This window comes from Zophobas morio, unplaced genomic scaffold, assembly GCF_036711695.1.
Source record: "Zophobas morio isolate AGI-343-1 ecotype UQ-CSIRO unplaced genomic scaffold, CSIRO_AGI_Zmor_V1 ptg000004l, whole genome shotgun sequence".
In the NCBI taxonomy this organism is placed as follows: domain Eukaryota; kingdom Metazoa; phylum Arthropoda; class Insecta; order Coleoptera; family Tenebrionidae; genus Zophobas; species Zophobas morio.
The window spans coordinates 15,300,524-15,313,191 of NW_026972109.1; the positions used below are offsets into that span (position 1 = coordinate 15,300,524).

The 12,668-nt window shown below is 36.2% G+C and overlaps 3 protein-coding genes across 8 annotated transcripts in view; 2 read left to right on the forward strand and 1 right to left on the reverse strand.

Moving 5' to 3' along the window:
* The first annotated feature begins 340 nt into the window (after nt 1-340).
* LOC135142868 (elongation factor Tu-like) lies at nt 341-3,636 on the forward strand. The gene is made up of 4 exons (XM_064074652.1): nt 341-515; nt 565-1,545; nt 3,049-3,250; nt 3,297-3,636. Exons 1-4 carry the CDS (start codon nt 482-484, stop codon nt 3,484-3,486), a joined length of 1,407 nt encoding a protein of 468 aa, XP_063930722.1. The 5' UTR covers nt 341-481; the 3' UTR covers nt 3,487-3,636.
* Nucleotides 3,637-3,676: 40 nt separating this feature from the next.
* LOC135142875 (syntaxin-1A) overlaps nt 3,677-12,668 on the forward strand; it is a 65,157-nt gene continuing 56,165 nt past the window's right edge. For 2 of the 6 annotated variants that reach the window (XM_064074708.1, XM_064074666.1), the window contains exons 1-2: nt 5,295-5,491; nt 5,761-5,850. In XM_064074708.1, coding sequence (XP_063930778.1) covers nt 5,459-5,491; nt 5,761-5,850 — 123 coding nt within the window. In that variant the 5' untranslated portion in view covers nt 5,295-5,458. Of the gene's footprint in view, nt 3,785-5,294; nt 5,492-5,760; nt 5,851-12,668 lie in introns of those variants that run through there. The other 4 variants (XM_064074684.1, XM_064074700.1, XM_064074675.1 and 1 more) reach the window with 3 other exon arrangements.
* LOC135142915 (GTP-binding nuclear protein Ran) lies at nt 3,806-5,175 on the reverse strand. The gene is made up of 3 exons (XM_064074732.1): nt 4,990-5,175; nt 4,260-4,705; nt 3,806-4,210 (listed from the first exon to the last, which is right to left on the reverse strand). Exons 2-3 carry the CDS (start codon nt 4,689-4,691, stop codon nt 3,995-3,997), a joined length of 648 nt encoding a protein of 215 aa, XP_063930802.1. The 5' UTR covers nt 4,692-4,705; nt 4,990-5,175; the 3' UTR covers nt 3,806-3,994.

Here is a 12,668-nt window from a genome sequence, read left to right on the forward strand (position 1 = left end):
TACTAATGTAAATTTTGGAGATAACGTCATTTGATTGTTGGTGGGGATATTTACCCAAATTTTGGTTAGCATTAGTAGTCATGATCATGAAACGTCGAGAAAACATGCTAATCGTTTCTCTCAGGAAGTAAAAACGTATTCGAAATAGTCAAAGGCTATCCTCTGTACAGGGTATATTTATCTTTAACGTCTCTCAACACTGTTTCTTGAATTGTACCTGGGTAAAAAGACATTTCACGAACGAAATTATTTTATAAAATAAATATTTAATACAAAAATGAGTGATTTGAATTGGGCGGTTTTCCACTCGATAATTGACATTACAAACACCACGCATGCGCATTCCTACTTATCATCGCCATATTTTCTAGTAATAACGCGATTAAATAATGTATTATCCGGCAAATTAAGTAATCAATTTTTTATACAAATCTCAGCTGATATCAGTGACCACATCTTTATACTTTAATTTTCCACAGCAATGGCTTCCCTAATCGTTGCCCGCACCTTTCCAGGTAAAACAACAATCACATGAAAATTTTGAGGTTACCTTTGATTTTTTAGTCGTACAACGAACAGTAAAGCAACTCTTAATAAACGACCCCTTAAAACGCCACTCCCAAACTCGAATCATCCAGTACATTATACCCACATACACCCAACACCGTTTTTACGCCGAAAAAAAAGTCTTTGATAGAACAAAACCCCACTGTAACGTGGGAACAATCGGGCACGTAGATCACGGTAAGACCACTCTAACAGCAGCCATCACTAAAGTCCTATCTGATAAAAAGCTAGCAGACGTGAAACGATACCAAGATATCGACAACGCTCCTGAAGAAAAAGCCAGAGGTATCACAATTAACGTAGCTCATATTGAATACCAGACTGAAAGCAGGCACTACGGCCACACGGATTGTCCCGGCCATGCCGATTATATTAAAAACATGATCACGGGGGCTGCGCAGATGGACGGAGCAATTCTCGTAGTGGCAGCCACTGACGGCGTTATGCCCCAAACACGTGAACATTTACTCCTCGCTAAACAAATCGGCGTTGAGCATCTCGTCGTTTTTATCAACAAAGTCGACGCTGCGGATAAAGAGATGGTCGAGCTTGTGGAGATGGAAATTCGCGAGCTGTTGACCCAGATGGGTTTCGATGGCGATAAAGTACCAATTGTGACAGGGTCTGCGCTGTGCGCACTTGAAGGGAAGAATCCGGATATTGGGGCAGAGTCAGTTTTGAAATTGTTACAAGAGGTGGATAGTTATATTCCCACGCCTATTAGGGAGTTGGATAAGCCATTTTTGTTGCCGGTGGAACATGTGTATTCGATTCCCGGGCGTGGGACTGTTGTTACTGGAAGACTGGAGAGAGGGGTTCTTAAGAAGGGGAACGATTGTGAGTTTGTCGGGTTTAGTAAGGTGCTGAAGAGTACTGTAACGGGGGTGGAGATGTTCCATCAGATTCTGGAAGAGGCGCAAGCTGGGGACCAAGTAGGGGCTCTTGTTAGGGGTGTTAAGAGGGATGATATCAAGAGAGGTGAGGATTGTTTGGGGTATAAATGCAAGATCTTGAGCTGATGTGTGGGATGTAGCATGTCAGTGTGGTTTCCTTGCTAAAAAAAATGGAAATAGGGGTTGAAAGCAGGCGCTGGTTGTGTTTGCAGACATTATTTCCAACAATTGTCTCTACATTTTTTACAAAATCAAACCGATTTTAGCATAGAATTGCTGAAACTGGAGGTTCGTGACGTCAGGGTTGGGAATTCATCCCTTCCAAAAATTGATGACGTAATAAAATGCACCAGTTAATCTCTCGTGCGTGGGTTTTAAGGGTCATTTTTCAATACGAGTACCTAACCTATATTTATTAATTAATTTAATTTTCTGGTGGAGATATGCAAATTTTGGGTGGCGTTTTCCTGTCTTAACAATAGTGCTAAGTTGCACTTAAAAATTTTATATTAATTATTGTTATGGGAGTTCAGATTTAAAATTTTCCAGCGGAGACAATAACGGAAACAAAAAGAAACCGACTAAAGAAATAAAGAATTTTGTTGTTTTCTGTTTTTGTTATATTGTTAAGTTAATTTGAGCAAAAATGTACAAAAACATTCATGTAGATGACGTTTTTCATGTAAAAGCTTATTTACTTAACATTTAAAACATCAAACTCCGTGGAGTAGCACAAAAAGCGTTTCAAGTTGTTATGTTCATCGTTCGACTACTGTGTTTTTTAAGTCTAGTGGATTTTTTCGTTTGATTCACGCCAGGGTTTGGTATTTTGCGTTGAAAGATTGAATTTTGGAGAGCCAATTGAAATCGTACATTTCATATTAAAGCCGTTGTTCAATTTTCAAGTTGAAAGTTTTATTCAAAGCTTTGAAGAGTTGGCTCACAAAAAATATATGGAAGAAAAATCCACTGTTTATGAGCGAAAAGTAAAACCTTTAGAAAGCGAAACGAGTGCCATTATAAAATAAATTTACTGCAAATAGCTTGTTGGCATTTTGAAGACCTTCAGACATTTGTAGATTCCACTGGCGTCTCAGGCGATTAAATATTTTGTGATAATTCTTGAGCGTTCAATTTTACTAACTACAAAAAGTTTTTGAGGCTCCTACCTTAAAAAATTGATGTTTCTGAAATAGATTGCCTTTTGTTGTCTCGTAGCAGAACACCATGTAGTGCGTCAAAAAACTCATTAACATTGTTGGACCACGATTTATCAATTTAGTGTATGTTTGTTGATTCATTCACCTTTACTGAAAGCTTGGAGAATTCAATGATACTAAATTATAGTTCGGTTTTTTTAAGAAGACGCATTTATATGACTAATGTCATGCTAATGGAAAAGGCAAACAAAATAATAGTAGACAAATAGTAATTATTAAAATGAACATTCACTTGTCGACCATAACATCGTGAATTGCTATTTAATAATAATACTGACACTTTTATTCGCCCATAAAAATTGTATTACGCAATTTCCTTCCCTACCTTGACAGAGGCGGTATTTATGTCTTCAATTTTCGTATTTTAGGTATGGTTATGGCAAAACCAGGCACTGTAAAAAGTTACGACCATGTAGAATCTCAAGTCTACATTCTGAGCAAGGAAGAAGGTGGCCGCATGAAACCTTTTACCTCATTTATCCAACTTCAGATGTTTTGTAGGACGTGGGATTGCGCTATACAGGTGACAGTTCCTGATAAAGAAATGGTGATGCCTGGAGAAGACTCCAAGTACGTTATTTAAATGATATTTGATCATTCTAAACGGTAATTTTAGGTTGGTTCTAAAGCTTATGCGTCCTATGGTTTTGGAACAAGGGCAGAGATTTACTCTTAGAGATGGGTCTCAAACCCTTGGTACCGGTGTAATCACAAAAACGTTACCTTTGTTGACGGAAATGGAGAGGCTACAACTGGTGGAAGGAAAGAAAGCCAGGGAGAAGAGAGAAACTCAGGCTCAAAAATAATTTTCTATTGAGTGTTTTGATTGCGTTATAGTTTACAAAATAGTATGATTACTATTTCCTAAGTTATTACTTTGTACTTGCGAATAAATTTAATGACAGTGCGACGTTCTGTGAAAATAAGTTTAAAAATGTAAATCTGATAACAATGAATTTTGTGGTTGTTTATTTTATACCTGGTCATAATTAGTGTAAATATTTGTTAAATGATTGTAAAAGTCTCGAAAGTGTGCTGCTGCAGTATGAGGTGAGAATATTTAGTGTTGGGTTCGCCATGGATTACTTACAAAAGTTATTAACGGTACGTGCACAAAACACCCAATGTGAAAAAACATTTATTTCTTAAAGTAACAGGACTGCTTACATTACTGAAGATTAAAAAAATATTTAGTCTAATTTACAGGCTGAGTGAGTGTGTCAAAGTTTAAACATTCAAGCTCTCAGCAAGACAACTTAGTAATAACATCAGTTAAATTATATATAATTAAATAAGGTAAAAAGTTCTAACTTATTAAAGTTCTTCATCATCTTCTGGAAGTGCAGTCTCTTGGGCTTCCTTGAGATCTTTCTCAATCTGTTGTTGCCAATGTGGGTCCATTGTAACCTCTGGTGGTACCAATGCAGGCATGGCCACGAATTCTAAGTTAGGATCACCGATCAATTTCCGCGCGAGCCACAAGAACGGCTTCTCGAAATTGTAATTAGATTTCGCTGAGATATCATAATACTGCAAACACACAATTAGACTAATCAAAATTAAACAATCGATAACAAACCTGAAGGTTCTTCTTCCTGTGAAAGACAATACTCTTCGCTTTAACTTTCCTATCCTTGATGTCTACTTTATTTCCGCACAAAACGATAGGGATATTCTCGCACACTCTAACCAGATCCCTGTGCCAGTTGGGTACGTTCTTGTAGGTGACTCTCGAAGTGACATCAAACATAATAATCGCACACTGTCCTTGAATGTAGTACCCATCGCGTAGCCCTCCGAACTTCTCCTGGCCAGCCGTATCCCACACGTTAAACCTGATGGCACCTCTGTTCGTATGAAATACCAGCGGGTGCACTTCCACCCCCAAGGTGGCGACGTACTTCTTCTCGAATTCGCCCGTCAAGTGGCGTTTCACGAACGTGGTTTTCCCGGTTCCTCCGTCTCCGACTAAGACGCATTTGAAAGTGGGCATTTCTTGTTCTTGAGCCATGGTTGCAACAGAGCCTGCAAGATGACGGTTAACAAATGGGTGATTTTCGGGGCACTTGGGGCCCGCGGAGCGGTTTCGCGACCGAATAAACGGGATAAATTAACACTGGGGGCGAACTTGGGGGTTTCTCGGGAGCACGTTTTGCAAAGTTTTAATTTTTGTGGGAAATGGCGCTTTAGAACGTATCACAGGAATTTGGAACTGAGTTACCGACTTCGGGAATATTTTCCGCTGTTAATGGGGGGTATAGCGGGAAAATATCGCGTGGGACGGAAAGCGAGGGGCGAAATGAACTTACCTGCTGTCGAAAAACGTGGAATAAACGCCGATGGGGTCGTAAATGGCAGATAACTTTTGCTTCTCGGTGGAGTCGTTAGGGATCACAATGGCGTTCCCTTCAATGAACGGAATGACGGATGCTAAGCCCGCCTGTTTTTCGATTTTGGTCGAGTTTAAACGCGACTTTGGATACAGGGGGTTGCGAAAAATCGAAAATTCGTATTAGTCGGGACTTTTTTCAAATTCGTGCGTATTTAGTATGGAAATTAAGGGACGAAAAATGAAAATTCGCGCGTGACGTCATCGATTTGGTGCGCATGCGCAGTGATGTGACGGCACTGCAGCTCGCTCATCCTATCGATTTTCGTGTGCCGATGAAAGTGTCGAGTTCCTCGGTCTAGTTTTAGTGTTAAACGAATAAACGGTTTGAATGGGATTCATTTATAAAAAGCAAGTTTTAAGTGGTGTGTGATCAGAGCTTCTCCAAGATGACGAAGGACAGATTGGCAGCGCTCGTTGCGGTAAAAAATTTTTTCGTAATTTTTCGCGATTTTTGCCCATTTGCCCATTTCCCTCTGGTTCCGTGGTCCTGGTCGCCCCCAGGACGTCCCCCCGATCCCGCTTGTCCGGCGCTTTTCCCCGCCAATTTGTCCCGAGTTGAGGCACCAAGCAACAATTAGGTTAGAAATGCATTATTCTTTTGTTTCACGAAGCCCCACCCCTTTACCCCGATGTCGTTTTTCCCCATGATTGTCGCAGGTGATTTGATTAATTTTCGTGGGTTTTCCAGGCCCAGAGCGACGATGACGACGTCGGACCAGATGATGTTGCTGTCAACGTCGAGGGGCGCGATGGGTTCATGGATGCATTCTTCAGTGAGGTAAAAAAATGAATATGTCCCATGACCCGTTTGCCGTTCATTTAGATAATCCGTTTTATCTTAATTACCCCGATATGAGTAAGCGCGCAACGGGACTTTGTTCAGGACGGCCCTGTGGCGGGACACTCGAGGAATATTAATTTGCGGCCTTTTGTGCACACATGGGGGTTCTGGTTTAGAACGGTGATAAAGAATCGGGGGTTTGTGGAGTAATTAGGCTGTCAGGGGTGACAGGTGATGTTGAATCAACAGCTAGTTGTTGGGTTGCGGCACGTTGGGGTAGCAAAGAGGAGTCCAAATGACGGGATTTGGGATTGATTGCCGTTTTGGGGAAAGTTTGACGTTTGTAAATTGTCATACGTTGTTTGAGATCGTTGTTGCAGCCGGTGGTGGATTGATGGCGGTACGTGATAACAAGTGGTTGGAGTTAATGAATTCGAAATAATAATGTGTTGTTTTAATTGAAGTATGTTTATTTGAAATATGACAGTAGTGGGATTGAAATGAGGATCGTCGAACGAAAAATTTCACGTTTTCGAAAATTTATTTTTTTTATAATCTGGGGGACCGTTTTTACGAAAACTTTTTTTTTTTAAGTATTTCGACGTTTTATAGGTGTCGAAAAGAATTTTTAAGAATTTTGTAAAATTATCAGTTTGTTATTTAAGTTTTGATGATTTTTAGATATTTTAGTAATTAGTATTATTATTGTTTATTTATTTCCAACTTATCTAGTTTCTCGTAGACTCAGTATACAATTAAACAAAATTTAAAATGTTTAGATGGTCCAGCTATTGTTAGAACTTATTACTGTCAATCAACAGATAATTTTTAAATGAACTAAATTTAAAATGTATACACTATAAAAAAAACGTAATTTTACCGTACGTAATTGTAATTACCCTTATTAAAGAAGTGACTTTACCTTAATTTTGAGGTAAAATAAAATTTCATCTGTGATTTTACCTTAGTTTTGAGGTGAAATTTTATTTTACCTAAAAATTAAGGTAAAATCACATCTTTATTACAGTGTGTGTTTATAATTTAGAAAAAATCGTATCTATATTTTTATCGTCTTTTTTCGGTTAATGAACCGTTTGCAGAACGTTGGTGCCTTGCTTAATTCTTCAAAGTGTGATCAAGTAACGTAAAAATGATGATGAAAGACGAAACCTCAGGATGAAACAAATTATAAGCTTCATTTTCGATTAATTCGGTTGTTGACATCCGTTGCTATGGCGACGTTCTCACGTCATGAAACAGGATCAGTTTCTTTCTTGATTATTGATTCGGAAGTTCAACAATTGCAGAAATATTTATTTGGTAGTAATTTGTACGAAAATAGATTTGATCACCAAAAAGCGTTTTGAAATCATTTTTACGTTGATTCTTTTAGCAATTTGAATGATATTTTTGTTTAAAATTTGACCTTAACCTATCTTAATATCGTTTTCGGTGAACCGATCACGAAGAGATAGTTTTTAAATGTTAAACTGTAGCCTACAAAGTTAAGGAAACAACACTTTTGCAATGTCATATCGTCACCATAACGAATTCAGACAACCTACTTTATCTTATGCATCTGTTTTCTTTTATTATGTTTACGTGTAAAGATTTTAAATCATTACCATTTTGTGTACCTTTTGCAATGTTATTAAGTATAGAGTGTTTCATTTAAACTATTTCGTCAAGTTCTTTGTCCAAGAAAAAAGTTTTATTGAAGAATTTTTTACGTGGGTTTTTTTTGAAAGGTTATTTTTGCTCCTCACTTTATTATAAAATTCGCAACAATATTTATGATAACTTGATAACAGAGTTCAGAGCTATGTCGAAAAGAAATTTTGTAAAACCCTTCACCTGAAAATCTTATTGCGTAACCTCAACTAAATTTCGTGTTATTGCATTTAAAAAATAACAAAGAGTAACCTCAATTTAAACAAAAGAACTCATTTTCGGCGAAACCAGTAATACAAAGTTCGTGATGTTCTAAAACACCGTATTCTGTAGATTTTCTGTATATGATTTTGAGATGAAACATCCTGTATATTATTATCACAAAATACGCAAAGTAATTTGACGCCAACAAATGTTATCAGTGTGGTCGATTTCACCGCGAAATGTGACACAGTTAACATATCAAACCGCCATGGATATGCATATATTAAAGGTACAATCAGAAAATTCTATTGTTATAAATGGAAAAAAAATCTTTAATCCTATTTTTTGACACAACTACGACACTTCTGGACCGTCTCCTGCCAAAAAAGTTGGTACTCTATATTTTATACAAAAAAACTGGTGTTTCAGTCTCAAACTGGATTAAAATTTTTAACTATTGTTAATTGTAAAATTACGAAATTGTTTAATTGTGTACTTGTGAATTTTGCAAAACTAATAAATAAAGCGAGAAACTAATATACTTATAATTTATTTATCTTCAAATGTAGATGTAGAATTTTGCATTTTTAAATGTCCTATTTTTTGAAAATTAATGTGAAATTTGATATTCATTTCTTCATATTCTACTGTTTGTGTAGATTTCCCAAAATTCCTCTTTAATGATTAATATTAGCATTCTCGTGTGCAATAATAACACATGTTTTTCCGTCGATTAAAACATTGTGGTTTTCAAATCACCAGACGGATGCATTAACTTTCTTTAATTAATATAACTTGATTCACAGTTTAAAGTTTCATACTGTTTTGAAATAGGCTTTTAATTATTTTCGAAGATTAAGGATATCTATGTGAAAACATGTTTCTTATGACCAGCAAAAGAAAAAATATGGAGATAAAGTTCTCTGTTACATATGTTATTTCCTACAATCGTTATGTAACGGTTTTTGATAACAAATAAAGTAGCATAACGATGGTTGTAGGAAAAGTATAGTGTACGACTCGGATAAAACACTGATTTCTCACGTGTACGTAACCGATCCCAGCATGTATCTCCCGTTGTAACTATTTTCGGTTTGTCTTATAATTTCTATCCCTTTCATCCTGTCAAAAACGAAAACGACATCCCCTGCCTACCGGCCGGTCTTTTCTCTTCGTTTTTTCGTTTTTCTTATAAAACTTGCGACTTGACCCCTGTCACTTCCTACCAGGACACGTCAGCCCTTAATCCTGATAAAGAACACAGACAAATGTGTACTTGAAAACTCGATGTATCGAGCTTCGTGTTCCGAACTAAAATTAATCTGTAGAGTAGTCGGTTAAGCCGTAACATTGCACGGGATTCGTGTCAAGGGTTTTGTTTCTCTTCACCCTTCATTCGTGCAAAGGCGGGTTTAGCATTAGTGCAAAATAACAAAGATAAATTATTTTTTGAATTGGTGCGAAAATGCTCCAGTACAATGGGAGGGATTATGCAAGGGTGTTCTAGCTGATGGCGAATTTTTTATTGGTCCGGTTTCGAGAGCAGTCTTTTATTCGTGTGGTGATAAAGGCGGTTTAGAGGATTGGACAAAATTCATCAGTGTTGATTTTTGTTGCTTCGGTGAGGTCACCGCAATTAGTGATAAAAGGAATTAAACAAGATTTGGATCATTCTTGGGAAGTTAGTCAAGCTTTACGTGACTCATTGTTGAACAATGCCTAATCATGTAATCCACTTTAGATTGGGTATTTGATAATTTTCGTATAAAGGAGGTTGTAGATATCGTTCACAAAAAGCCGGCATGAATGGAAAGTGACAAATCGGCCCCACAAACTGTTGATAAAAATCGTTGATAAAATCCGTTAAATCCTATGCACAGTCCCTATATCTTGAGGCAGATTTGCGGGTCTTATTTTAAGTGAGGGATTTTATTCCGGACGGTCGGGCTGGAAGAAGTAGGTCAACTACATGTTGCAAACTCACCAGTTTGTAAACTTGATTCAAATGGATGAAAAATGGACGGGATGGAATTAGCTAGTTGAAGGACTTCGTATAATTACAAGTGTCACAAATTTGTTAGATTGTTATACCCAGTCTTGGTATTTGTAAAAATTTTCTTCTAACTTTATTTTTATTTCTAGTCCGCTCTAACCAAAATTAGTACTATATTGTACGTATCAGTTAGTAGTTCTACAACCTCAGTCGACCTTCGACTTTTCTGGTTAGATTTTTGGCCTACAAGTAGTTATTCTCAAAGTAAGTAGAAAGGATATGACTAATGTTCTAACACGCCACTTTGATGTTCGATTACGAATCTCATTTGATTTATTTATTCCTAAATTGTTGTAACGAAGAAGAGTATTGTTTAAAATAAAGATACCTTAAAAAATATAATTACTGCCTTCGCGGACTTTTGACAATTAACCTTCACTCACGAGAGGAGTTAGGAATTTGTTGTAGAAGTATTTGATAATAAATAATTTATATCCAAGGTTTGAGGCATTCATTAGATTTGTAAAAAAATTGTCAATATTTACCACCAAAAATTGGCTTCTGCATGATCAATATTTTGTTAATCAGTGTGTGGGTAAAATTTAAATACATAAACATTGCTATTTATATCTACTTGTTTTTTTTTAGATTCACTTTGAAGTACTGATAGTTTTATTACCCCAATAGTCTTCGAAACTATCGAACCGACTACTTTAAATTACGTCTATTGATTATCTTCAATTTTTAAAAGGGTCGGTCCATGCTCTGCAACATTACGAATTTTTTTTCAAGTTCAAAATATAATTACCTAATATCGGATGATCTTTTAAATTTCTGCTCTAGTTACCCAGTTGCAATTTAACTGCTGACGTAAGCGTCATGGTCATGAGTAACTAGTGCAGACATTAAAAAAATCACCCGGTATAATACTCAAGCTGGCTTAAAATGTAGCTTTGTTATAGTCAGTGTGTAAAAATTTTAAATTTTGTAATTATAACTCAAACTTTATTGCCGTTGGAATTTGCTTTTTGGACAGTTAAAATCTAGAATATGTAATCGAAATAAGTCGATTGTGGTAGATATTACATAACAATTGAAAATCTGAGTTCCATTGAAGTACATAATATTTACAGATAATAGGTGTGTTTATTATTTATTTTATGACATAATCATCTGTATTTTCTGTCATTTTCAATGATACATAAAATTGTTAAATCAATACCACTTCTTACAATGTTCCTTGGTAAAAAAAAAACACGCTTCTCTGTGTGTAAGAAGGTATTTTCTTTACATCTTCATTACATAAAATTCCATTATCTTTTATGTCTTGATGCTGGCTTTTGTAAAATTTACCTTGAAAAGAATTTCATTATTTTATAAGGCAACCCTTTGTTAATTTTTTTTTATATTGAGCAAGAAAGTCGCGCTGAATATTAAAAAAAAAAAACTAAAAAAAAATCTTGTGTTTGTTTAGCCACTTTAAACGATTAGGATTTTACTGCACATTTATCTGCAATACAGGGTTGGCTTTTCTAAGGATTAGATTACAGAACTGGGATCAGTAATGAAAAAAAAACCGTCATTGTTTCAACTGTTTAATGACTCGTGTTTTTGCTATCGATTCAGGTATAAAAGTTTTTGCAATGCGTTATTTCTAGGATTTACCTTAATTGTAAATGCTCTTTTTCATTAATTTCTGCAAAAACGACAATTTTGTTTGTTTGAAACAAATTCACAGCGTATTATTTAATTGTTGAACAGGTTTCTTGGATAAAGATTCGTGCTAGGTCTAAAAAATTATACCGGTCTGCTAAAAATAGACTAGTGTAATCCCGCCTTTAAATCTCCAGTGATGAAGCTTCTTAGTTTTTACTTGTCTTCCCTTAATCAATATTCTTCTCGTTCGGAACGGTCCTCAAAATTTTAATCAAGCCTCTGCGTGGGTTTTTTTTGTCGATATGACATCAGATTATCTCGAACCACACTGCTCGTAAATTAATTAAACTTTCCCATTTTAATGCACGATCCCAGTTTTGGGATTTCACATAATTTGATTAAGAGAGGAGACAAGGTCGGCTAATAAAAAAATTAAAAACTTTTCTGGAGCCAAACGGAGGATAAAGCGGTGAAAACGGTGCCTTCCCCAAAAAAGTTTTATGTATAAAGTTGACTCAGTTTGTTATTTGGTTGAACCTGATCGTGTCTCCTACACAAACAACCCACCATTAATCCGTTGGTTAAAACCCGAAGAAGAAACGAAATTAATTATTTTACTCGACGGGAAGTTTTCCTTTAAGATGCGAATCACGAATCTGATCGACTTGTCAAATTTAGTTTTGATGGACTTGTAACCCTTGCAGAAGTGAATCGCGATTGAAACTTGACGGTGATTAAACGGGAGAAAGGTTTTGATAAGGAGAAAAAAGTGGGGAAGAAATGTAAGAGAATGAATTGTAAATTTCCACCAGGGAAGTGTATTTTGTGGAAAGATTTATTATGATTGGGGGATGAAGGCTTTTGTGGTTGTTCGCTTTTTTTGTGGCTGCCTCGAACAGATGCGGGGTGTATTACACACATTATTTAATTTCAAGGGAGTCATAAATCCTGTATTGTGGCGAATGTTAACAAGAACGTGATGGATATTCGGGGCTGGTTCAGAATAGGAATTTAATTGCTAGCGATAAATTGTTAAACGGATCTTAAAAAAAAAATCAATACACGCCTGAAGGTTTTGCGGAAACCTGTTAATTGAAAACATTGACGACGTTTAAAGGTTCTTTGTTGTCTTAAGGGAATTTTCAGTTTTAAATGCACATTCAAATAGCTTCTGGGCGATTACTAAACATCCAGTTTTATTCAGACTTATTCGTTTCAATCTCTGGTACAGTATTAAAATCTGCAAACGTTTCAATTTTATATTCAAGTTGAGTGTAAACGCCAGAAGAGC

What these genes read in the sequence shown, in the direction of transcription:
- LOC135142868 (XM_064074652.1), top strand. Translation starts at nt 482, where the DNA reads ATGGCTTCCCTAATCGTTGCCCGCACCTTTCCAG. An exon ending in CGTTGCCCGCACCTTTCCAG is followed by an intron (nt 516 to 564) that starts GTAAAACAACAA and finishes TTGATTTTTTAG; the next exon opens with TCGTACAACGAACAGTAAAG. An exon ending in ATGCCTGGAGAAGACTCCAA is followed by an intron (nt 3,251 to 3,296) that starts GTACGTTATTTA and finishes CGGTAATTTTAG; the next exon opens with GTTGGTTCTAAAGCTTATGC.
- LOC135142915 (XM_064074732.1), bottom strand. Translation starts at nt 4,691, where the DNA reads ATGGCTCAAGAACAAGAAATGCCCACTTTCAAATGCGTCTTAGTCGGA. An exon ending in ACAGGAAGAAGAACCTTCAG is followed by an intron (nt 4,211 to 4,259) that starts GTTTGTTATCGA and finishes GTGTGTTTGCAG; the next exon opens with TATTATGATATCTCAGCGAA.